The 27,829-nt window shown below is 41.0% G+C and overlaps 1 protein-coding gene across 1 annotated transcript in view; it reads right to left on the bottom strand.

Annotated features, from left to right (window-relative positions):
* LOC126176012 (collagen alpha-1(I) chain-like) overlaps window positions 1-27,829 on the bottom strand; it is a 1,061,651-nt gene that overhangs the window by 152,496 nt on the left and 881,326 nt on the right. Inside the window, exons 17-18 of the mRNA XM_049923130.1 lie at window positions 27,258-27,347; window positions 22,032-22,175 (exon numbers count right to left, since the gene is read on the bottom strand). Of these exons, the coding sequence (XP_049779087.1) occupies window positions 22,032-22,175; window positions 27,258-27,347 (234 nt within the window). The remainder of the gene's footprint in view (window positions 1-22,031; window positions 22,176-27,257; window positions 27,348-27,829) is intronic.

Below are 27,829 nucleotides of genomic sequence, written 5' to 3'. Positions count from 1 at the left end.
GACTGAAATTTCGTGAGAAGATTCCAAAAAACACTTCTGTTTTAATTGAGCCCATCCCGAATCCTGTATCATGTCCATGACACTCTTTACCCTATTTCACAATAATATAAAACATACTACTATTCTTTGAACTGTCTCAATGTACTCCATTAATACTATCTGATAAGGGTCCCAGACCACACAGAAGTACTCCAAAAGAGGGTGGACAAGAGTGGTGTAGGCAGTTTCCTTAATAGATCTGTTACATTTTCTGAGTATTCTGCCAATAAAAAAGCAGTCTTTGGTTTGCCTTCCCCACAACATTCTCCAAGTGTTCATTTCAATTTAAATTGTTCGTAATTGTAATTCCTAGGTATTTAGTTGAATTTACAGCCTTCTGATATCTCAAAGTGTAACCTGTGTTAGTTACTTGAATATTATTTCACTAAGATTTAACATTGTGAAAAAGAATGTTTCTTGATTTGTGAACCAGTCAGTTGTTTTACGAAGACATACTGTACAACTCGGCCTCTTTGCAATGTGTCATTATGGATTTGATCAGCTGTTACGAACAGAAGAATAAATGTTTAAAAACTGGAACTGATTGCTTTCACTGTAAACCACACACTTCATGAAGATCCAGGCAATCTACGAATATTTTAGTTATGTGGAGAAAAATTTCGTTTTTAACCTTCTAGTTATGATTCTAGATAACTTCAGACGACATGCACTTTTGATAAGTCAGTTAATCTGTCTTCGAAGTTTTGTGGATTACCTTACCGATGAGTAGATACTAATTAAGTAGAAGTGTTAAAAACAGTAATTAAATTACAAACACTGATTTACTACGAATTAGATTATGCACAGGACAATGGTTACTTCTGAAAATTCTCAAAGAAGTACATTTATTTGCATTAATTGACACTAAAATTCAGGATGATCTATTCTTTGGCAGTAACTGTGAGTCACAAATGCTGATTTTTTATTAAATAAGTTTCCACAACTCATACCAGTAACTCACAAAAATTTTCAAAAACGTGGTCTTGTAACCAGCTATTAATTCTCAAAAATGACTTGTTTCTCACATAATTATACAATGAAATTAGGAAATGTTTGTTTTGAATGGGGTTAAGCATATTGTTCCCAAAAATTTTAATAAAGCACAGTTGACAATAACAGTACAGTTTTATCAAGGCACCCGCAAATGTTCAAAATTTCACACTATACTACAATTGAAACAAGTATTGATACAATCAGTGAAAGATTATGCAGGAACAATGCAAACAGTAGAATATGGGAATCTAGGATTTCAAATCAGCAGATGAATCTGGCACACACAGCCTCACACAAAGAAAATTCCAAAGTCGGCTTTTACATATAAATAAATGTGCAAATTGCACAGATATTTTACTTAGCTGAGGAGAAAGAAAACTGGTGTTTACGGATCAGAGCGTGGAATGTCAGATCCCTTAATTGGGTAGGTAGGTTAAAAAATTTAAAAAGGCAAATGGATAGATTAAAGTTAGATGTAGTAGGAATTTGTGAAGTTCGGTGGTAGGAGGAACAAGACTTCTGGTCAGGTGAATACAGGGTTATAAACACAAAGTCAAATAGGGGTAATGCAGGAGTAGGTTTAACAATGAATTAAAAAATAGGAATGCGGGTAAGCTACTACAAACAGCATAGTGAAAGCATTATTGTGGCCAAGATAGATACGAAGCCCATGCCTACCACAGTAGTACAAGTTTATATGCCAGCTGGCTCTGCAGATGACGAAGACATTGATGAAATGTATGATGAGATAAAGGAAATTATTCAGATAGTGAAGGGAGACGAAAATTTAATAGTCATGGGGGACTGGAATTTGACAGTATGAAAAGGAAGAGAAGGAAATGCAGTAGGTGAATATGGAATGGGAGTAAGGAATGAAAGAGGAAGCCACCTGGTAGAATTTTGCACAGAGCATAACTTGATCATAGCTAACACTTGGTTCAAGAATCATGAAAGAAGGTTGTATACATGGAAGAAGCCTGGAGATACTAAAAGGTTTCAGATAGATTATATAATGGTAAGACAGAGATTTAGGAACCAGGTTTTAAATTGTAAGACATTTCCAGGGGCAGATGTGGACTCTGACCACAATCTACTGGTTATGAACTGTAGATTAAAGCTGAAGACACTGCAAAAAGGTGAGAATTTGAGGAGATAGGACCAGGATAAACTCAAAGAACAAGAGATTGTAAAGAGCTTCAGGGAAAGCATAAGGGAATGATTGACAAGAACGGGGGAAAGAAATACAGTAGAAGAAGAATGGGTAGCTTTGAGAGATGAAATAGTGAAGGTAGCAGACGATCAAGTAGGTAAAAAGATGAGGGCTTATAGAAATCCTTGGGTAACAGACGAGATACTGAATTTAATTGATGAAAGGAGAAAATATAAAAATGCAGTAAATGAAGCAGGCAAAAAGAAATACAAACGTCTCACAAATGAGACTGGAAGTGCAAAATGGCTAAGCAGGGATGAATAGAGGACAAATGTAAGGATGTAGAGGCTTATCTCACTAGGGGTAAGATAGATACTGCCTACAGAAAAATTAAACAGACCTTTGGAGAAAAGAGAACCACTTGCATGAATATCAAGAGCTCAGATGGAAATCCAGTTCCAAGCAAAGAAGGGAAAGCAGAAAGGTGGAAGGAGTATATAGAGGGTCTATACAAGGGCGATGTACTTAAGGACAATATCTTGGAAATGGAAGAGGATGTAGATGAAGATGAAATGGGAGATATGATACTGCGTGAAGAGTTTGACAGAGCACTGAAAGACCTGACTCGAAACAAGGTCCCAGGAGTAGACAACATTCCATTACAACTACTGATGGCCTTGGGAGAGCCAGTCCTGACGAAACTCTACCATCTTGTGAGCAAGATGTATGACAAAGGTGAAATACCCCCAGACTTCAAGAAGAATATAATAATTCCAATCCCAAAGAAAACAGGGGTTGACAGATGTGAAAATTATCGAACTATCGTTTTAATAAGCCATGGCTGCAAAATACTAACACGAATTCTTTACAGACAAATGGAAAAACTAGTAGAGGCTGACCTCAGGGAAGATCAGTTTGGATTCCACAGACATGTTGGAACACGTGAGGCAATACTGACCCTATGAATTATCTCAGAAAATAGATTAAGAAAAGGCAAACCTACATTTCTAGCATTTGTAGACTTAGAGAAAGCTTTTGACCATGCTGACTGGAATACTCTCTTTCAAATTCTGAAGGTGGCAGGGGTAAAATACAGGGAGTGAAAGGGTATTTACAATTTATAAAGGAACCACATAGCAGTTATAAGAGTCGAGGGGCATGAAAGGGAAGCAGTGGTTGGGAAGGGAGTGAGAAAGTGTTGTAGCCTATCCCCGATGTTATTCAATCTGTATAGTGAGTAAGCAGTAAAGGAAGCAAAAGAAAAATTTGGAGTAGGAATTGAAATCCATCGAGAAGAAATAAAAACTTTGAGGTTTGCCGATGACATTGTAATTCTGTCAGAGACAGCAAAGGACCTGGAAGAGCAGCTGAACGGAATGGAAAGTTTCTTGAAAGGAGGATATAAGATGAACATCAACAAAAGCAAAATGAGGATAATGGAATGTAGTCGAATTAAATCGGCTGATGCTGCGGGAATTAGATTAAGAAATGAGACATTTAAATTAGTAAATGAGTTTTGCTATTTGGGGAGAAAAATAACTGATGATGGTCAAAGTAGAGAGGATATAAAATGTAGACTGGCAATGGCAAGGAAAGCGTTTCTGAAGAAGAGAAATTTGTTAACATTGAGTATAGATTTAAGTGTCAGGAAGATGTTTCTGAAAGTATTGGTATGAAGTGTAGCCATGTGTGGATGTGAAACGTGGATGATAAATAGTTCGGACAAGAAGAGAATAGAAGCTTTCGAAATGTGGTGCTACAGAAGAATGCTGAAGATCAGCTGGGTAGATCACATAACTAATGAGGAAGTATTGAATAGAAATACAGAGAAGAGAAATTTGTAGTACAACTTGACTAGAAGAAGGGATCGGTTGGTAGAGCATATTCTGAGGCATCAAGGGATCACCAATTTAATATTGGAGGGCAGCAGGGAGACCAAGAGATGAATACACTAAAGAGATTCAGAAGGATGTAGGTTGCAGTAGGTACTGGGAGATGAAGAAGCTTGCACAGAATAGGGTAGCATGGAGAGCTGCATCAAACCAGTCTCTGGACTGAAGACCACAACAACAACGCTCTTGGAAGTAGATCCTACTTACGTATTAGATATCTTAATATTGTGTTACGTTAAATGAGACTTTAAGATATTCTAATGTATTAACAGCCATCAATGTTTTCCTTAATCATGCTTTAGTTATGTAGGTTTTCTTTCAAAAATTGTGTACAGTCACAGTCTCTGTACTGGTGTGCTCTGACTGGCATGCTGTTAATACGGCAGTATGAAAATGGCTGAGGCTGCTTCATGCTCCATAGTGAAACATGTGTGTTGAAAATGGTTAAAAAGTGCCCAGAAACAGGTTGCTCTTAATGTTGGTATTCTTCTGGTTTAAAATCCAAAGTGGGATCCACACTATGTTTCTTGTTTAGATTGTTTTCTGTTTTGAATACTTTGCCAACATCAGCAATGTTCTTGTTTACTGCTTTTCCCAATAAAAACAGATTTAGGACTATCGTTTGTGTTTATTGTTGGTACTGCAGATACAGTTATTAGCATAAAATGTGCTCTAAAATTTTGCAACATACTGACATCAGTAATACAGGCCAATAGTTGTGTGCACCTATTCTGTGACCATTCTTGAAAATTGGAATGATTTGTCAATTTTTGCATCACTTGGAACATTTTCCTGCTCAAGACATCCTAGAACAAAGTATTGCTAAAATCAGAATTGTGTAGGTATCCCTTTGGGTCTAGTTGACTTTCCACTGATGAGTGATTTTTGTTGATTTTCTGTCCCCCAATCATTTAAACCAATAACTGTCATTTTGGTGCCCATGTGATGATTTAAAGGATGAATCTTGATATGATTTCCTCAGTGAAACAATTTTGGAAAATGGAATTTATTGTTTCAGCATTCTCTGTGTCATCCTCTGTTCTGCTGCCAGTATGGTCAATGAGTTACAGGATAAATGATTATTATCTGTTTATTGACTTAGTACTGTGTACAACCAAAATTGCTTAGGTTTTTTCATCAGTTTGGGAAATATAATTTTACTTTTGAATTCATAGAATGCTTCATGCATAGATCTCCTTAGACTCATTTTGGTTCACAACTGGCAGAGGCAACAGGTGCTAATGTGCTACAGCACACTGTAAATATTGCACTTAGATTATGCCATTTCTCTTCGAATGTGAGCCAGAAGTAGCATTAAAAGTACACATTTCTTTTTAAATGGATGCTCTCTCCATGAAAATTAGAAATCACTGTCGATAACTCCAATGATGGTCATCCACGGTCCAACTTTTTTCCCTGCATCACTGCAGGGAAGAAGGTATGTAAACTTAGTGTAGGCTGTGGCAACTATTAGCACTACTCCTGGACCTCTCATCACAAATAAATTTCAAAAGTGTGCCACAGTAGTGCCCAGGACAGTGATTCGTTGCCACTGGAATGCACTAGCTCTAACTGGAACCATGCACTCTTTGTAACACATCATGAGCAGCTCGAACTTAGCATAAGCCAGCACTGTGCAGGGCTGTGCTGCAGAATGCATACTATCCCTGCACCCAGTGAAACTGTGGTGCATACATGTGCATGTTTTAGCATCGAGAAACTATTCTATAGACCTGACAAATTATATGTATACTGACATTGGAGAGGGAAGAATATAAGCCTCATTAATTACAAGGGTTAGCATATGTTATTGTAGGTCAGAAAAAGAAAATGTTAGTATATAGTATTAGATAACTACAGAAGTGACCATTGAAAGATCATCATCATCATCATCATTTAAGACTGATTATGCCTTTCAGCGTTCAGTCTGGAGCATAGCCACCCTTATACAGTTCCTCCATGATCCCCTATTCAGTGCTAACATTGGTGCCTCTTCTGATGTTAAACCTATTACTTCAAAATCATTCTTAACCGAATCCAGGTACCTTCTCCTCGGTCTGCCCCGACTCCTCCTACCCTCTACTGCTGAATCCATGAGTCTCTTGGGTAACCTTGCTTCTCCCATGCGTGTAACATGACCCCACCATCTAAGCCTGTTCGCCCTGACTACTACATCTATAGAGTTCATCCCCAGTTTTTCTTTGATTTCCTCATTGTGGACACCCTCCTGCCATTGTTCCCATCTACTAGTACCTGCAATCATCCTAGCTACTTTCATATCCGTAACCTCAACCTTGTTGATAAGGTAACCTGAATCCACCCAGCTTTCGCTCCCATACAACAAAGTTGGTCGAAAGATTGAACGGTGCACAGATAACTTAGTCTTGGTACTGACTTCCTTCTTGCAGAAGAGAGTAGATCGTAGCTGAGCGCTCACTGCATTAGCTTTGCTACACCTCGCTTCCAGTTCTTTCACTATGTTGCCATCCTGTGAGAATATGCATCCTAAGTACTTGAAACCGTCCACCTGTTCTAACTTTGTTCCTCCTATTTGGCACTCAATCCGTTTATATTTCTTTCCCACTGACATTACTTTCGTTGTGGAGATGCTAATCTTCATACCATAGTCCTTACATTTCTGATCTAGCTCTGAAATATTACTTTGCAAACTTTCAATCGAATCTACCATCACAACTAAGTCATCCGCATATGCAAGACTGCTTATTTTGTGTTCACATATCTTAATCTCACCCAGCCAGTCTATTGTTTTCAACATATGATCCATAAATAATATGAACAATAGTGGAGACAGGTTGCAGCCTTGTCTTACCCCTGAAACTACTCTGAACCATGAAATCAATTTACCGTCAACTCTAACTGCTGCCTGAGTATCCATGTAAAGACCTTTAATTGCTTGCAAAAGTTTGCCTCCTATTCCATAATCTTGTAGAACAGACAATAACTTCCTCCTAGGAACCCGGTCATATGCCTTTTCTAGATCTATAAAGCATAGATGCAATTCCCTGTTCCACTCATAACACTTCTCCATTATTTGCCGTAAGCTAAAGATCTGGTCCTGACAACCTCAAAGAGGCCTAAAGCCACACTGATTTTCATCCAGTTGGTCCTCAACTAATACTCGCACTTTCCTTTCAACATGTCATGAAAGATGTGTCACTTTAATAATTTCCCCATAATAGTAGGAACAGAAAACTGCAACAAGTTACGTTCCATTATGAATGAGGGGTGCACTCAGTGACTGTGATAATGACTTTCAAAATGATGGAGCACAGCAATCAGCCGTCCTTTCCATTCAGGCTTTATTGAAGCAAATCTAGATTTTGGCTAGTGCTTAGCCATTATTAGTGCACTATTTCATAGTTTCAATAATTTTCTAGTATGTCAGTCCCCTGTTAATATATATTATTAGATAACTACACAAGTGACCATGGAAAGGTATCATAAGAAGTCTTGCTTGTAATAATGTCCCCATATACTAGGGACAGAAAGCTGCATCAAGTCACCTTCCATTAGGATGCAGCTGCCTGTGTTCAACTGCACATGCTTTGATGTGATGTCATCCCTTCCAGCACCTATGGGTGCTATGTCGCTCACAGCACCAGGTCAGCAGTTTTCTTTGCAAGTGCGGGTAAAGTACTGAGCAAGCAAAATGGTGAATTTTGGAGATGATATGTTAAGCAGGCCCTTTTCCATTAGAGCTTTGGAGGAGAAGGTGAATAGAAGCAGGTAGATGCCCCTTTCAAATTCCTAGAATATTTCGTATGAGTGGTCCATAGGAAAAGTTACAACGCTATCCAAAGATTTACGAGTAGAGTACAAGGAATTTTTGAACAGCAATTGACACATTGGTGGTGTGGTGCAGTGGCCAGGGCACCGACTGGCAATTTGTTGGCTCAGGTTTTATACCCGCTGCCACCATATTTTTTAAATTTTTTAAACTATTTTCCTTTTCTTCTTTTTTCCCTTGCAACATTAAACTATTAATGACAGAAATTAAATATATTTACAGTGTTCTGTTTACATACATAAAATTAATGTATTCATTTTAGTTATGATTAGTCAAATTGCACAGGTGGTGGTAAAAAAAAAAATGAATACATGAGGAATATTACTATGAAGGTGTATGAAAAGAGTTGGATCTATGGGTATGAGGTCTGCAATGCTCTTTTTAGCTTTCTGTGTTTGTTATTCAGGAACAGTGATGCATGGGAAACAGGTGGAGTGAAAGATCTAGGTCATACCAATCACTCATCATCATCATCGTTTAAGACTGGTTATGCCTTTCAGTGTTCAGTCTGGATCATACTCCCCCTTATAAAATTCCTCGATGATTCTCTATTCAGTGCGAACATTGGTGCCTCTTCTGATGTTAAGCCTATTACTTTAAAATCATTCTTAACCGAAACCAGGTACCTTCTCCTTGGTCTACCCCAACTCCTCCTACCCTCTACTGCTGAACCCATAAGTCTCTTAGGTAACCTTGCTTCTCCCATGCGTGTAACGTCACCCCCACCATTCACCCTGACTGCTACATCTATCACTATACATTCCACGTGGGAAAAATATATCTAAAAACAAACATGATGTGCCTTACCAAACGAAAGCGCTGGCAGGTTGATAGACACACAAACAAACACAAACATACACACAAAATTCAAGCTTTCGCAACCAACGGTTGCTTCATCAGGAAAGAGGGAAGGAGAGGGAAAGATGAAAGGATGTGGGTTTTAAGGGAGAGGTTAAGGAGTCATTCCAATCCCGGGAGCGGAAAGACTTACCTTAGGGGGAAAAAAGGACAGGTATACACTCGCACACACACACACACATATCCATCCGCACATACACAGTCACAAGCAGACTTTTGTAAACGCAAAGAGTTTGGGCAGAGATGTCAGTCGAGGTGGAAGTACAGAGGCAAAGATGTTGTTGAAAGACAGGTGAGGTATGAGCGGCGGCAATTTAAAATTAGCAGAGGTTGAGGCCTGGCAGATAACGAGAAGAGAGGATATACTGAAGGGCAAGTTCCCATCTCCGCAGTTCTGACAGGTTGGTGTTAGTGGGAAGTATCCAGATAACCCAGACGGTGTAACACTGTGCCAAGATGTGCTGGCCGTGCACCAAGGCATGTTTAGCCACAGGGTGATCCTCATTACCAACAAACACTGTCTGCCTGTGTCCATTCATGCGAATGGACAGTTTGTTGCTGGTCATTCCCACATAGAAAGCTTCACAGTGTAGGCAGATCAGTTGGTAAATCACGTGGGTGCTTTCACACGTGGCTCTGCCTTTGATCGTGTACACCTTCCGGGTAACAGGACTGGAGTGGGTGGTGCTGGTGGGAGGGTGCATGGGACAGGTTTTACACCGGGGGAGGTTACAAGGGTAGGAGCCAGAGGGTAGGGAAGGTGGTTTGGGGATTTCATAGGGATGAACTAAGAGGTTACGAAGGTTAGGTGGACAGCGGAAAGACACTCTTGGTGGAGTGCGGAGGATTTCATGAAGGATGGATCTCATTTCAGGGCAGGATTTGAGGAAGTCGTATCCCTGCTGGAGAGCCACATTCAGAGTCTGATCCAGTCCCGGAATGTATCCTGTCACAAGTAGGGCCCTTTTGGGGTTGTTCTGTGGGAGGTTCTGGGTTTGAGGGGATGAGGAAGTGGCTCTGGTTATTTGCTTCTGTACCAGGTCGGGAGGGTAGTTGCGGGATGCGAAAGCTGTTTTCAGGTTGTTGGTGTAATGGTTCAGGGATTCCGGACTGGAGCAGATTCGTTTGCCACGAAGACCTAGGCTGTAAGGAAGGGACCGTTTGATGTGGAATGGGTGGCAGCTGTCATAATGGAGGTAGTGTTGCTTGTTGGTGGGTTTGATGTAGACGGACGTGTGAAGCTGGCCATTGGACAGATGGAGGTCAACGTCAAGGAAAGTGGCATGGGATTTGGAGTAGGACCAGGTGAATCTGATGGAACCAAAGGAGTTGAGGTTGGAGAGTTGCCGCCGCTCGTACCTCACCTGTCTTTCAACAACATCTTTGCCTCTGTACTTCCGCCTCGACTGACATCTCTGCCCAAACTCTTTACGTTTACAAATGTCTGTTTTTGTCTGTGTATGTACGGATGGATATGTGTGTGTGCGCATGAGTGTATACCTGTCCTTTTTCTCCCCTAAGGTAAGTCTTACCGCTCCCGGGATTGGAATGACTCGTTACCGTCTGCCTTAAAACCCACATCTTTTCGTCTTTCCCTCTCCTTCCCTCTTTCCTGATGAAGCAACCGATTGTTGCGAAAGCTTGAATTTTGTGTGTATGTTTGTGTGTCTATCGACCTGCCAGCACTTTCGTTTGGTAAGTCTCATCATCTTTCTTTTTAGATATATTTTTCCCATGTGGAATGTTTCCTTCTATTATATTCATATCATTAATTTGAACCCAACAATCACGTTTGTTATTGTTATTGGCACTGTTACATTTCGTAGTCTTTTCTGTCGTCTTATTTCCTCCTTCTGTTTTTGCCAGCAGTTTCACTTTCTATTCACCTTCTCCTTTTTTACCGTAATCCAGTATACAATTTTATCCCGCCGATATATACTCAATAATACGTAATAATACGTAACCCACTTCCAAACCATAACCAAAAAATTTTTTTCCGCTTTCAACACTACCACTGCTATAAAATCCACCATTTCCAGGTCACAAACAGTTCCTTTCAGCTATTAAACAACCTTTTCGGCTAGTTTTAATAACTTTTGCTTTATTTCCATTTCCGTTTTTCTCACATCACCGAACATTTTTAGCCGCTTCCCACAGGTTTTAACGTCATTATTTCTTCATCAGACAATTGTCAGCTTCATTTCCATAATCTGCCACCACCAAACCACTCCTTTTAATACATCCTCACATAGTTTTTTCGAAATTTTCCCGTAATTCTCCACCCTTAAACGTGTTTTGGCGGCAACACAACCACCTAACCTTTATGCACATCATTATCTACCTACACAAGTTCACAGCAGGATCAACATAGCCCAGCTCTAACCAACCCTTTTTCGCCTTTTTTCACACCAGAAAAGTCTGCTTGTGTCTGTGTATATGCGGATGGATATGTGTGTGTGTGCGAGTGTGTACCTGTCCTTTTTTCCCCCTAAGGTAAGTCTTTCCGCTCCCGGGATGGAATGACTCCTTACCCTCTCCCTTAAAACCCAAATCCTTTTGTCTTTCCCTCTCCTTCCCTCTTTCCTGATGAGGCAACCGTTGGTTGCGAAAGCTAGAATTTTGTGTGTATGTTTGTGTTTGTTTGTGTGTCTATCGACTTGCAGCGCTTTTGTTTGGTAAGTCTCATCATCTTTGTTTTTAGATATATTTTTCCCATGTGGAATGTTTCCCTCTATATATATATATATATATATATATATATGTGTGTGTGTGTGGGTTTTAAGGGAGAGGGTAAGGAGTCATTCCAATCCCGGGAGCGGAAAGACTTACCTTAGGGGGAAAAAAGGACGGGTATACACTCGCACACACACACACACACACACACATATCCATCCACACATATACACACAGTTTGTGTCTGTATATGCGCGGATGGACATGCGCGCGAGAGGATGGATATGTGTGTATGTGCGCGAGTGTATACCTGTCCTTTTTCCCCCAAGGTAAGTCTTTCCGCTCCCGGGATTGGAATGACTCCTTACCCTCTCCCTTAAAAGCCACATCCTTTAGTCTTTCCCTCTCCTTCCCTCTTTCCTGACGAAGCAACCGTTTGTTGCGAAAGCTTGAATTTTGTGTGTATGTTTGTGTTTGTTTGTGTGTCTATCGACCTGCCAGCGCTTTTGTTTGGTAAGTCTCATCATCTTTTTATATATACCTAAAAACAAAGATGATGTGACTAACCAAATGAAAGTGCTGGCAGGTCGACAGACACACAAACGAACACAAACATACACACAAAATTCAAGCTTTCGCAACAAACTGTTGCCTCATCAGGAAAGAGGGAAGGAGAGGGAAAGACGAAAGGATGTGGGTTTTAAGGGAGAGGGTAAGGAGTCATTCCAGTCCCGGGAGCGGAAAGACTTACCTTAGGGGGAAAAAAGGACGGGTATACACTCGCACACACACACATATCCATCCACACATATACAGACACAAGCAGACATATTTAAAGGCAAAGAGTTTCGGCAGAGATGTCAGTCGAGGCAGAAGTGCAGAGGCAAAGATGTTGTTGAATGACAGGTGAGGTATGAGTGGCGGCAACTTGAAATTAGCGGAGATTGAGGCCTGGTGGATAACTGGAAGAGAGGATATATTGAAGAGCAAGTTCCCATCTCCGGAGCTCGGATAGGTTGGTGTTAGTAGGAAGTATCCAGATAACCCGGATGGTGTAACACTGCGCCAAGATGTGCTGGTTATGCACCAAGGCATGTTTAGCCACAGGGTGATCCCCATTACCAACAAACACTGTCTGCCTGTGTCCATTCATGCGAATGGACAGTTTGTTGCTGGTCATTCCCACATAGAATGCATCACAGTGTAGGCAGGTCAGTTGGTAGATCACGTGGGTGCTTTCACACGTGGCTCTGCCTTTGATTGTGTACACCTTCTGGGTTACAGGACTGGAGTAGGTGGTGGTGGGAGAGTGCATGGGACAGGTTTTACACCGGGGGCGGTTACAAGGGTAGGAGCCAGGGGGTAGGGAAGGTGGTTTGGGGATTTCATAGGGATGAACTAAGAGGTTGCGAAGGTTAGGTGGATGGCGGAATGGCGGAAAGACACTCTTGGTGGAGTGGGGAGGATTTCATGAAGGATGGATCTCATTTCAGGGCAGGTTTTGAGGAAGTCGTATCCCTGCTGGAGAGCCACATTCAGAATCTGATCCAGTCCCGGAAAGTATCCTGTCACAAGTGAGGCACTTTTGTGGTTCTTCTGTGGGAGGTTCTGGGTTTGAGAGGATGAGGAAGTGGCTCTGGTTATTTGCTTCTGTACCAGGTCAGGAGGGTAGTTGCGGGATGTGAAAGCTGTTGTCTGGTTGTTGGTGTAATGCTTCAGGGATTCCGGACTGGAGCAGATTCGTTGGCCACGAAGACCTAGGCTGTAGGGACGGGACCGTTTGATGTAGAATGGGTGGCAGCTGTCGACTAAATCAGAAGTTGTACAGAGTTTCAGGGAGAGCATAAGGGAACAATTGACAAGAATGGTGGAAAGAAATACAGTAGAAGAAGAATGGGTAGTTTTGAGGGATGAAGTAATGAAGGCAGCAGAGGATCAAGTAGGTAAAAAGTCGAGGGCTAGTAGAAATCCTTGGGTGACAGAAGAAATATTGAATTTAATTGACGAAAGGAGAAAATATAAAAATGCAGTAAATGAAGCAGGCAAAAAGGAATACAAACGTCTCAAAAATGAGATCAACAGAAAGTGCAATATGGCTAAGCAGGGATGGCTAGAGGATAAATGTAAGGATGTAGAAGCTTATTTCTCTAGGGGTAAATTAGATACTGCCTACAGGTAAATTAAAGAGACCTTTGGAGAAAAGAGAACCACTTGTATGAATATCAAGAGCTCAGATGGAACCCCAGTTCCAAGCAAAGAAGGGAAAGCAGAAAGGAGGAAGGAGTATATAGAGGGTCTATACAAGGGCGATGTACTTGAGGACAATATTATGGAAATGGAAGAGGATGTAGATAAAGATGAAATGGGAGATATGATACTGCATGAAAGAGTTTGACAGAGCACTGAAAGACCTGAGTCGAAACAAGGCCCCGGGAGTATACAACATTCCATTAGAACTACTGACAGCCTTAGGAGAGCCAGTCCTGACAAAACTCTACCATCTGGTGAGCAAGATGTATGAGACAGGTGAAATACCCTCAGACTTCAAGAAGAATATAGTAATTCCAATCCCAAAGAAAGCAGGCATTGACAGATGTGAAAATTACCGAAATACCAGTTTAATAAGTCATGGCTGCAAAATACTAACGCGAATTCTTTACAGACGAATGGAAAAACTGGTAGAAGCCGACCTCGGGGAAGATCAGTTTAGATTCCGTAGAAATATGGGAACATGTGAGGCAATACTGACCCTAAGACTTATTTTAGAAGCTAGATTAAGAAAAGGCAAACCTACGTTTCTAGCATTTGTAGACTTAGAGAAAGCTTTTGACATTGTTGACTGGAATACTCTCTTTCAGATTCTAAAGGTGGCAGGTGTAAAATACAAGGAGCGAAAGGCTATTTACAATTTGCACAGAAACCAGATGGTAGTTATAAGAGTTGAAGGGCATGAAAGGGAAGCAGTGGTTGGGAAGGGAGTGAGACAGGGTTGTAGCATCTCCCCGCTGTTGTTCAATCTGTATATTGAGCAAGCAGTAAGAGAAACAAAAGAAAAATTCGGAATAGGTATTAAAATCCATGGAGAAGAAATAAAAACTTTAAGGTTCGCCGATGACATTGTAATTCTGTCAGAGACAGCAAAGGACTTGGAAGAGCAGTTGAACGGAATGGACAGTGTCTTGAAAGGAGGATATAAGATGAACATCAACAAAAGCAAAACGAGTATAATGGAATGTAGTCGAATTAAGTCGGGTGATGCTGAGGAAATTAGATTAGGAAATGAGACACTTAAAGTAGTAAAGGAGTTTTGCTATTTGGGGAGCAAGATAACTGATGATAGTCGAAGTAGAGCGGAAATAAAATGTAGACTGGCAATAGCAAGGAAAGCGTTTCTGATGAAGAGAAATTTGTTAACGTCGAATATAGATTTAAGTGTCAGGAAGTCGTTTCTGAAAGTATTTCTATGGAGTGTAGCCATGTATGGAAGTGAAACATGGACGATAAATAGTTTGGACAAGAAGAGAATAGAAGCTTTCGAAATGTGGTGCTACAGAAGAATGCTGAAGATTAGATGGGTAGATCACATAACTAATGAGGAGGTATTGAACAGAATTGGGGAGAAGAAGAGTTTGTGGCACAACTTGACTAGAAGAAGGGATCGGTTGGTAGGACATGTTCTGAGGCATCAAGGGATCACCAATTTAGTATTGGAGGGCAGGTGGAGGGTAAAAATCATAGAGGGAGACCAAGAGATGAGTACACTAAGCAGATTCAGACGGACGTAGGCTGCAGTACGTACTGGGAGATGAAGAAGCTTGCACAGGATAGAGTAGCATGGAGAGCTGCATCAAACCAGTCTCAGGACTGAAGACCACAACAACAACAACCACTGACCATAATGACTGTGTCCCAGTCTACATCTGTAAAGTTCAAATCTCTCCCAAATATTGTTAGTTGATCAAGAAATGTACAAGTGACTCTTGTAAGTTTTCCTTGAAATGTTCCACCACTATGGCTCCTGAGCCCGGTAGCATGTAAAAGCACCCAGTTAACATGAGTGTCCCACCTTTAACACTAATCTGCACTCAAATTATTCCACAACTGAAATCTGTACTAATCTCAACAGATATGACCATGCTACACTTCACAGTAGTTTGCTGAGTATGGATGTAGATGTATACATAGATATTAATTACAGTTATAAACACACTCCCATCACCAACATCTGTCACAGTTCATTCATGACTCAGTCTTGAATGAACTGTGACAGACGCCCAAACAACAGGGACTGACGTACTGGGAAATTTATCCTAAATGAACTGTGACAGAACCCCAAGCAACAGGGGACTGACATACTAGAAAATTATTGAAACTGTGAAATAGTTCACTAATAATGGCTAAGCACTAGCCAAAATCTAGATTTGCTTCCATAAAGCCTGAAAGGAAAGAGTGACTGACTGCTGTGCTCCATCATTTTGAAAGTCATTATCACAGTCATTCAGTGCACCCCACATTCCTAATGGAAGGTAACTTGTTGCAGTTTTCTGTTCCTACTATTATGGGGACATTATTACAAGTGGCACTAAACATATTCTTTTTCTGATCTGCAATTACATATGCTAACCCTAGTAATTAATGAGGCTGACATTCTCCCATCTCCAATATCAGTATATAATTTGTCAGGTCTATAGAATAGTTTCTCGGTGCTAAAACATGCACATGTGTGCACCACAGTTTCACTGGCTGCAGGGATAGTACGCATTCTGCAGTACAGCCCTGCACAGTGCTGGCTTATGATAAATTCACAGCAGCTCATGATGTGTTACAAAGACACTCCATGGCTCCAGTTAGTGACAGTGCCTTCCAGTTGCAACCTGAAATACGGCAAAGTCACAAGTTGAAAATATGATCACTATTTTTTCTTATTTACTTAAATTTGCCATATTTCGTGACAGTACCTTTTCCATTAAACGTTTATACGGTGATATAGTCTTGGCTTCAGTTGTCTGAGAATGATTCCACAATGCGTCTTTGTTGGTTGCAGAATTGACGTGGTTCAACGTGTTTCTCTCATTTTGGTGTTTCAAATACAGTTTCTCCAAATGTAATTTCTTCTTTTTAGTTAATACAAAAATAATAGTAACATACATCAAATTGTTCTTCCGACAACACCATGGTCAACACACACCAAGAGTTAGCTGCCGACTTACTACAGTCAAAGATGACTCCAACGTCAAAGATGTTTTACACCACACACAATCTTCCAGTTGTAATCAGTCTCTCTGCTAATCTTCGGTACATTTTCTAATAGTAATCAATATGCTTTTACTCTCAAAAACAGAAGTAAATTAACATATAATAAGACAAATTATAATAAATCCTGACAAAAAATATAAGAAAACATTTAAATTCGGTATCAACAAATACGGTAAAAAAAAATAACGTCTCCCAGATCCATTACAAACCAAACACTGTTCTTGGCACTACCGTGGCACACTTTTGAAATTTATTTGCGATGAGAGGTCCAGAAGTGGCACTAATAGTCACCACAGCCTATACCAAGTTTACATACCTTCTTCCCTGTAGTGATGCAGGGAGAAAAGTTTGTATACCTTCTTCTGTGGTAATTTAACTGGATAGATAAAATATCTACTCCCCAAGCGGTGGCAGAAACACATAAAAGGGGGTTGTAATTAGGCAAGCTTTCAGAGCCAGTGGCTCCTTCCTCAGGCACGAGTATTGAGGTGGAGGGAAAAGGGGTGAAGGACGACTAGAGAGGTCTAGGGAAAGGGGTAGATTTTGGGAAGTTACCCATAATCACAAATCAGGGGAGACTTACCACATGGGATGAGAAAGAAAAACTTTCCTGCAGTGATGCATATGATCACAGGTCTAGCATGCAGAACTGGATATTTATAATTTGGTTGAGATTATGTTAGAGAACACATATTGGTCAGAAAAAGCACTTACTGCACAAATTACAAGACTCATAAGTCTACAGACAAATGTATTTGTTAAAGATGCTACGAAATATAATCTTTTCTTTTATCACTGTTGCTATTGTTGGTGTTCAGACATCTACACCTACATATATACTGCAGAAACCACTGCAAAGTGCATGGCATATGGTACTTAGCATTGTACTTTAGACCAAGTAGTTGGTCTCTCCTTATTTAATATGATAGTTTCCCTCACTGCAGTCACATTCAAATCTCCTCCTTTCAGGTACTTTGATTACAGGAATTAACTTTAAGTTTTCTAAATTTGTTTAGAGGTATTTATTATTGATCACTCCTGTTCACAAGCAACCTCTATACAAATTATTTTTTTGTTTCTGGAAAAGTCACATGGCATAAGATGGTTCATCAAACATTTGTGCTCTACCAAAAATTGTGTATTGTTTGAAGCACTGAAGGGATACATTTGCAACTGCTCACAAACCCAATACATACACTGTATTTCACTCACAAATAAGTCCACAAATTTTCGTATGTTGTGCTTCTCCACAAATTCTGATATGTTGTGCTCCACTAGATTATTTGTATTTCTCTGCAATACATAAGCACCAGTTTCAATCATCTGCCATAGCAGAATTCCTACTTTCTTTAAAGGTTCCATGTTGGTTATCACAAGCACAAGCAAAGAACTGCTACCTACAAATACATACAGAGATGCTAGTAATAACGATAGAAACCTACAGAAGCTATTGCCAGTCAGTCTGGGAATACATACTGAAGTCACATTTTTACAGAGTTTGCCCAGCTCATAATAATAACTGTTACATCATCTGCCACAGTTTGCTGCCCCTAGCTGTTTTTGTTGGGAACATTGGCCTCTCCATCTTTTGCTTCTCTCTCCTCTCTGTCCCAGTCTCCTCCTCTCTTCATCACACTTCCCTTCACTGCAACAGTCCATCTGACCCTCGGTCTTCCACTAGACACCTTGCCTCCTAATGTCTTTCTAGGGTTGTCTTGGTATACTCGCAGCACTCATTCACTGAACATATGCATACCATTTTAATCTTGTCTTTTTTATGGTCTCTTGCAAGACCATCTCTTTCACTATTTTTCTCACAACCTCATTCCTTACACTATTAGTTCTAGTTAATCCTATCACACTTACCTGAAATTTCAGCACGTATCCTCCTTGCCTGCCTTGTCCTCTTTATTCAAATTTCCAATATATACAGCAGGGCTTTGGTGTTAGGTAATTGCTCCAGATGAGGCTTCTTACACTCTGCAAGAATCCAAGTGCTTGCCTTCATCTTTCATTGATCTCCTTACCATTCATCCCATTGTCTTCTAAATTACACTCCTCAGGTACTTGAAACTTTCCACTTTCTTTAGTGCTTGCTACTCTCATATTATTACTCACAGTCACCATTGCTTCATACTTCCTTCCACATATTCAGCCTTTCATGTAACTCTCCTTCTCCACTTCATTAAGTTATCTGCAAACAGCATTGCTTCTATATTTTCATATCCTACTCATATTGCCACTCCTGCCATTATTTAGTCTACAACAATGGTGAAAAGTAAAGGGGACAAAGCACTGTCTTCTCTCCTCCTACTTTTACACAACTCACAGTTCCTTGGTACATTTCTTTTATTCTTCTCATAGACATCCTTCCATTTCCCATTTTCTGAATGATATACCAGACCTTGCTTCATTTCACACTATCATTGTTGTTGTTGTTGTTGTTGTCTTCAGTCCTGAGACTGGTTTGATGCAGCTCTCCATGCTAATCTATCCTGTGCAAGCTGCTTCATCTCCCCATACTTACCGTATTTACTCGAATCTAAGTCGCACTTTCTTTCCAGTTTCTGTAATCCAAAAAACCGCCTGCGGCTTAGAATCGAGTGCAAAGTAAGAGGAAGTTCTGAAAAATGTTGGTAGGTGTCACCGCAACTAACTTCTGCCGTCAAATATATGAAGAGCAACACAGGTATGCTTTGCAAGCACAAAGATAAATACTGGGGCCAAAACCTCTGCGGCAGTAAATAAATTAAAAGAAAAGGTAGAAGAATGTAAACATTATGCCATGTATTCTTTCGTGTTTGCTGCTATCTCATTTAAATCCTGTCTGCCTAATAAACTACGAAACTAGACCGAGACAACAGCAAACGCGGAAGAATGTACATATCATGTCATGTTTATATTTGTATTATTCTTATGCTGAATAGTGATACAGTCAGAAAGGAAGCAGGCAACTGACTAAATTTTTAAATCTAAGATGACTCTAATTTCTGTGCAGAATCTAATGTACTAAATAGGCGTCTGCAAAGATTTTCAAACAGAGAAAAATTTTCGCTAAACTCTCGTTCAGAACATCTTCTATCATACGCAGCTATTATTTGGTTCTTGTTGATCATTATCAAAGAAAGCGGCTGTGTAAGTAACAACAAATAGCAGTCTCTTGCCATTGTTTCGCTAATGAGATAATTTCTCCCTTTTTTTATTGTAAGCGGCTGTAGCGCGCACTAAGCAAGCCGCGCCGCGAGGGGCGACAGGCCGTAAACACTCATTATCAGAATGCGACAAACAACGCATGACACAGTACAATACTACATTTTCAGCTTAGAGTGACGTAAACACCTATAACAAAGAGAATGGCACTTATCAGATCAAAGCAAAATAAGCAATCGATTCAAACCAGACGAAGTACGTGAAAAAGGAAGGGTACCTGTATAAATATGGACGGAGCGCCTGGCATATAGCAACGGCTACTTGGTAAAGCTTAACTGTTAAGCTTACGACTCGAACCAAACTACTGTATCTTCATCCATTCGACCTCAATTGTGTTTCACGTTACAATGGACCAACTTTGTTTTGATTTGGAGGGGCGGTCTAAAACTTTTCTCTCACCTTGAAATTCGAGCCTCAAATTTCAGGAGCGGCTTAGATTCGGGTAATTTTTTTTTCCTTGATTTCGAGTCTCATTTTTCAGGTGCAACTTAGATTCGAGTGTGGCTTACATTCGAGTAAATACAGTACTGCAACCTACATCCTTCTGAATTTGCTTAGTGTATTCATCTCTTGGTCTCCCTCTACGATTTTTACCCTCCACGCTGCCCTCCAATGCTAAATTTGTGATCCCTTGATGCCTCAGACATGTCCTACCAACCGGTCCCTTCTTCTTGTCAAGTTGTGCCACAAACTCCTCTTCTCCCCAATTCTATTCAATACCTCCTCATTAGTTATGTGATCTACCCATCTAATCTTCAGCATTCTTCTGTAGCACCACATTTCGAAAGCTTCTATTCTCTTCTTGTCCAAACTATTTATCGTCCATGTTTCACTTCCATACATGGCTACACTCCATAGAAATACTTTCAGAAACGACTTCCTGACACTTAAATCTATACTCGATGTTAACAAATCTCTCTTCTTCAGAAACGCTTTCCTTGCCATTGCCAGTCTACATTTTATATCCGCTCTACTTCGACCATCATCAGTTATTTTGCTCCCCAAATAGCAAAACTCCTTTACTACTTTTAAGTGTCTCATTTCCTAATCTAATTCCCTCAGCATCACCTAACTTAATTCGACTACATTCGATTATCCTCATTTTGCTTTTGTTGATGTTCATCTTATATCCTCCTTTCAAGACACTGTCCATTCTGTTCAACTGCTCTTCCAAGTCCTTTGCAGTCTCTGACAGAATTACAATGTCATCGGCGAACCTCAACGTTTTTATTTCTTCTCCATGGACTTTAATACCTACTCCGAACTTTTCGTTTGTTTCCTTTACTGCTTGCTCAATATACAGATTGAATAACATCAGGGACAGGCTACAACTCTGTCTCACTCCCTTCCCAACTGCTGCTTCCCTTTCATGCCCCTCGACTCTTATAACTGCCATCTGGTTTCTGTACAAATTGTAAACAGCCTTTCGCTCCCTGTATTTTACCCCTGCCACCTTTAGAATTTGAAAGAGAGTATTCCAGTCAACAATGTCAAAAGCTTTCTCTAAGTCCTCAAATGCTAGAAATGTAAGTTTGCCTTTCCTTAATCTATTTTCTAAGATAAGTCGTAGGGTCAGTATTGCCTCACGTGTTCCAACATTTCTGCGGAATCCAAACTGATCTTCGCTTAGGTTGGCTTCTACCAGTTTTTTCATTCGTCTGTAAAGAATTCGCATTAGTATTTTGCAGCTGTGACTTATTAAACTGATAGTTCGGTAATTTTCACATCTGCACAATATCATATGCTTTCTCAATGTCCAGCACCACCATTACTAAATTCTTACCACGTTTTTAGTGTCCCTCTTAAAGCTGCCCTACACTAAAAATAATGCCCACTGTCAATCTTCCCAATCTACTAGTAAACCTATATCGTTCTTCTCTCTGGCCTTCTCCTACTATATTTCGCACTATCTTTTCACAGTCTTCAGATGACCTCCTTCTTTCTCCATACTAACAGAGGTACTATTGACAAATTGTAGTAGGCTGCCTCTGCTACAACACTCGAGGAAAATAACTCCTGACGACTGCAGGGTCACTTCTATACCCTCAGGCACTAGACAGCTTGGCACTAAGCAGGGAATTGTTCTCAGCATATAAGGAAATGTACACCTAGGTATAAGGCTTACGACTTTTGTCAGTGATGCAGGACTCACCGGAGGTCCCGGCGGACCAGGGGGTCCCGGTGGCCCGGGCACCGGGATGTAGGTGGCGTCCGGGTTTGCAGAGGACCCTACTGGCCCAGGAGGTCCTGGAGGTCCCGGGATGCCAATTCCTGGGTCCCCTTTCTCTCCCTTCAGCTGTAAATAGGCAGGAAAGCATAAAGTTTATTTAGCCTCACTGCAATTCAAATGAGCATTTGAACATTTCAACAGTAACTCTCTTAGTTTGTACTGTGAAGATAAAACTATTCATACTAGCACCAAGGACACGTAAGAGTATTTATATTTATGGTAATTGTTTCTCAAATTAAACAGTACAACAGAAAAAAACACTTGTTTGCCACTGTTGTTCCTAAATATCTATTTTTACAGGTTTTGAGTTATTAGAATGATGTCTAGCATTACTGGCAGAGATATTACTGTGCATAAGCATTACTGGCAGAGATATTACTGTGCATACTGTTACAAACATACACAAAGCAAAGGGCTTACAATTATCAAAGAAGTTCGCTGCTAATGCTACATGCATATAAAAGTACATTGAAAACCATTAAACAGGAAAATAAATTACTGGCATATCCATTTACAGTGGGGCAAAATTTAACATAAATGAATTGAGCAATCAGCTCAGGTTTCGTAGTATCAAAGAGTGAACATTAACTGAAATCTGTTTGTCGATATAGTAGCTGTTCAGTATGGTTTTGTAGTGCCTCTCGATTTCCAGCATTACGAGCAGAGACAGTTCCTTCCATTGGGCCCAGAGTGCAGTATTTCTATGTCTACTACATAATCGTGCCTGGTTTCCTAAAAGATGGAGTCTGTTTTCTGCAGCTTCCAGCTAGAGAGTGATCTAACAGTCCAACACCTTCTTCTTCATCTTCTTCTTCTTCTTCACTGCTACTTTCAGCTTCCTAGTTTGGGTAGTGAAACAAGGACTTCTATCACTACCTATCTCTTTACCACTCCATTTCCTCTTTAAACACATTTTCTGGTTTTGCTCCTCTCTTTTTAAGCACTCCCTCACTGTACCTGTCCATCTCTTTCTGTATCTTCCTCACAGTCTCTCTTCAGTTAACCTATCAGATAATATCGTTTTTTGAACTTTCTCCTCTCATATGCCCACACCAACTTTGCTGTCTCTGACTGTAGTAACCCCCCCACCCCCAGTTCCAACATCTACCACCCACAGTGGATACAATTTAGGCCAGTCGACATTCAGACAGCATGCCTGCAACTGCCAGAACTAACCCAGTCACTGACTGTTGTCAGCAGATCCGCCTTGTGCAAGCAGCAGTACACTTGTGACACCTGAGGGAAAGGAAGACTGGGTTTAACGTCCCACCGACACTGAGGTTGTTAGAGACGGAGCACAAGCTCGGATTGTGTCAAGGATGGGGAAGGAAATTAGTCATGCTCTTTCTAAGGAACCATCCTGCCCAGACGCGGGTTTGAACCATCATCCTGCCAAATGCAAGTCAAGTGTGCAAACGACTGCACCACCCCATTTGGTAGCGACACTTGACCTGGATAGAATCTTCATAAGACCATGCACAGGCCTCTGGAACCTCAGTTATTGAAAGCGTTCAAGACGTGTAAACTACCTTCATTGTATTCATGTTGATGTCATTCCCTGACCCAATAATTGTATCTGTCTTATGGCCATGTGTTTCCTCATGTTGCTTGTTAGAGCACATGTGCCAATGTCAAGTATCAAATTTTTGTATGTTTCTTCAACCATCTGGCTCTTTCACAGAGGCTTTACTCAGGTCACTTCTGCAACAACAAGTGCATATGGCTGTGTTGGGACAGTTGTTGGCTATGCTGACCTGGGCTCAGCCACCAGTTGTTCACCTGCTGCTATTCCCCCAATCCCCGACCTCCTATGATGAATCTGTGGAAGACTGGGATGCTTACGAGAAGCAGCTTTACAGACATTTTGTGGCATTCCGGGTGGTCAACAAAGAGGTCTGTAGGGCTCTTCTCTTATTGTGGATACCCCTTTGTATGTATCACTTACTCTGCCAGTTAGCTGCTCTGCACGAACCACCACCGTCTCTTTCTTTTAACGATATGTGTAGTTTGCTGTCCCTCTGTCACCACAAGCTTGCACATGTGGAATTCTACCCATGTCGCAAACAGCTTCAGCAGTTGTATTGAGCTTCGGAAACCGAGCCTTATAGCCTCAGTAATATGTGTTGGTTCATCACAGTTAAGTTTCAGTAGTCTTATGTTGACACCAACGTCAAAGACACAATCATTCACTCAGCCCCAGATAAAAAAGATGCATCAATATGCTCTTCAGGTTGAGGTCACTACATTAGAGGAGTTTTGAATACTATACAGTCGTTCAAGATCTTCTGCACGGTGGATCAGCAATTAGGGGCCCAGAGTGATGTTGCCGTTGTTGACAGCATGCAGGCCCGGTGCACAGAACCTAGCGAGCAGGGGATTGTCAGTTCATGGTGCAATCTTTCAAGGACTTTCATTCACACAATGGCATTCACCATAATATGGCACCTCCCTTCCCTCTTGAGTCAAACAGCAAGGCAGGGTGCCTTGTCCAACATCTAAAACAAAATAGTGTAGAAGATTTTCTGGCCGGAGAAGCTCTCAGATTTTTCTTAAGCTGTTACAGAATGACAGCAATTGGGGCCAAGAGTCCTGCAGAGCTCATGCACACCTGTCAGCCACAGACGCTGCTCACGCCTCTTGCTGCCGCACAGGCGTCCCCCAGTGGCACCGGTTTTGTTGACACTCGCACTTGGTACACCAGTCTGGGCCAGGGCATTTGGACAGCATCCTCCATGGATTCTGGGCATCGTCCACTGCCAGTGTGGTCGCCACATCTACAAGGTTTGCACTGAATGTCAACTCGGGACAACACTGGTACCATTTGTGTCTCAGGATAGGCACCAGGTTCCCTCTTCAGCCAACGGGCCCTGACTGCTTCTTCGTCGGCCTTGACTGATCCAGGGATCAAGCAGGCCTGGTCGTGCCCACCTGCCCCGACGGTCTGTAGTCTGCCAACGTTGATGGCAGGATTGCTCCATGGGGTGGGTGATGGTGCCTTTGTGCAAATAGCAACAGCATTGAGACAGAAGCATGATCTCTGTTGCCAGAGCCTCTCCTCTCCACCATCATCACAGCCTATGCCAGTGCCCTTCATCACAAACTCTGATGTCCAGAAGATTCTCAAGCCTGTGTGACAGCAGGAGTGCCATCACTCTAACCTCTTTCATCTGTAAGCGCCAGCCCCAGCAGATACGAAATTTCTCACGCCTTTGGCTGCTCTGGCACCGCTACGGGTGTCTCTTCAGTCACAGCATCACAGATGTCAACACCTGGACTCCCACTCCACTTGCCCCTGCAAGGAAGTAGTAGTGTAGTAACCCACCAGTTACTACACCTACCGCTCACAGTGGATGTAAGTCGGGCCACTACAGTAAGCTTAGTGGGCACCGACATTCAAATGGTGCACCTGCAACTACCCGAAGTGGCTACCCCTGTCAGTCAGCAGCCACCATCACAAGATCTGCCATTTACCTGCAGCACTACAAGAGTAACACCTGACATGGATAGCATCTTCATAGGCCAACTATGAGCTTCTGGGCCATCAGTTGTTAAATGTGTTCACATCATGTTAAATACCTTCATTGTATTCTTGTGGATACCAGTCTGTGATATAATAAATTGTATCTGTTTCCCGACCATGTATTTCCCTGTGTTCCTGGTCAGAACACTATCTTGTCCTGAAGTTTCTACATTCCCATTCTTTTTCTGATCTTATTTCTGATTCTGTCCTTTCTTGTTTTACCTTTGATACTTTTTAATATTTCACTTCTGTTGCCTACATTCACCTTTCTTCTACTTTTGTTGTAGTCCGTGTACCATCCACATATGCTAGAATGTGTTCATAATAAGCTGAATATAGAACTTACTTACATTTCTATGGGACCGCTCTGTTCCATTAAATATCCCTTTCACTCTGGTAGAAGTTATTTGTTTCTTGCATTCTTTTCGCTGTTTCTTCGGTTATTTGCCTTTACTTAACATCACACTTCCTAAGTACTCATAACTTCTGACCACTTTAAATAATTATCCATACATTTTATCTTTCCCCTTCCTTTCTTCCCCTTATCACCAACACTGTTTTGCTCTTCTCTGTGCTTACTCTCATCCCAAATTTTGCTCCCTCCTGGTTTCATACTTGCATTTGCACTAAAATTTTGCCCTCACGTCATATCAGGATGTTCTCTGCAAACAATGTGGCTTTCGTTTGTATTCCTTCCAGGTGCGTCCAGCCCTTAACCGTCGATTATGACACATGATACTCTGAACGCATACCTTGTTGTCATCTTCAATACAAACAGCTGGCTGACCAGGAAAGCTTAAGATCACACAACGTGGCTCTAGTTGAATCTTCTCCCAATTTCTTTTAAACATTCTTACGAATTTTGTGCACGTTTATGACAGCTAATATGGCGAACAGCGCACTTCCACATCATAGATGTCCTGTTTCAACTTCACAATTTTTGTACATAGTGTATTATTGCACTTCAACACTACTAACTTCTTTATACCTTTATGTTTCCAAACCAACAGGCAGATCAAGCGAGATGGTGTACTGCTTAGCACACTGGACACACATTCAGGAGAGTGAAGGTTTAAACATGCATCTGGCCAACCAGATTCAGGTTTTCCGTGATTTCTCTAAATTGCTTCAGGAAAATGCCAAGATGGTTCCTTTGGAAGGGCACATCCGATTTCTTTCCACATGCTTGATACGATCCGAGCTTGTGCTCTGTCTCTAATGACCTCGATCTCAATGGGACGTTAAACCCAAACTCTCTTCTTCTTTACTGACAAGACACACTGTCAGACTTTCTCAATACCAGTAAATACCTGTCTTTTCTAACGTCTCATTTTTTTCTCCATCAAATGTCTTAATGTAAAGGCCAGGACAAGCAATGATCTGTCTTTTCTGAAATAATTACTGTACTGCTCTGTCAATTCTTCTAATTTCATCTTCATTCTTTCTTCCTATACTCACTCAAGTATCTCAACTACACAAAACCTAGCACATAAAAGTAAATAATTTGTGAAACATGTTGGAACAGAGAGTGTTTTCTTACTGAAGTCATATTACACCAAGTGCTTGCAGTACTGTCAACAGGAAAAAATAGTAGAAGTTGAGACAGTGATTCAATGCCAGGTACATACGCCAGGAGGTACTTCTGCGGCATCTCCCTTGTCACCCTTCAAGCCTGGCAAGCCTGGGGGTCCGGCTGGGCCCGGTCTACCAGGAGCTCCCTACAACAGAAAAGACAATTCCAATTATCTTTCCTAAGAATGCAGCACTCTCAAAAGTAGTGATAATTTGCAGTACATTTGAAGAAAGCAGTTTTAATAATACCTCTTAGGAAAAACTTGACATAGCTGTTAGGATTTAAATTTGCACAGAGAGAACTGACAGAGGTCTGAGGTGTGATTTCTGGTACATCATGTTATTTCCTGATATAATTTCTTATGTGCCTGGAAATGCTATACGTATCAGCGAAATGCCAAATTATCCTATTGATAGTATCGACAGCAATTGAGAGATATATACCACATAAATTAATAAGTGATGGTACTGAACACCCTTGGTACACAAAATGGGTCAGATCGTTGTTGCAGAAGCAACTAAAAAAGCATGCCAAATTTAAAAGAACGCAAAATCCCCAAGATTGGCAAAGTTTTACAGAAGTTTGAAATATAGCGCGTACTTCAATGCGAGATGCTTTTAATAATTT

The sequence above is a fragment of the Schistocerca cancellata genome, chromosome 3, assembly GCF_023864275.1.
Source record: "Schistocerca cancellata isolate TAMUIC-IGC-003103 chromosome 3, iqSchCanc2.1, whole genome shotgun sequence".
Lineage (NCBI taxonomy): Eukaryota > Metazoa > Arthropoda > Insecta > Orthoptera > Acrididae > Schistocerca > Schistocerca cancellata.
Note: the sequence above shows the minus strand (reverse complement) of the source record. Positions and strands in the feature narration are given on the sequence as shown.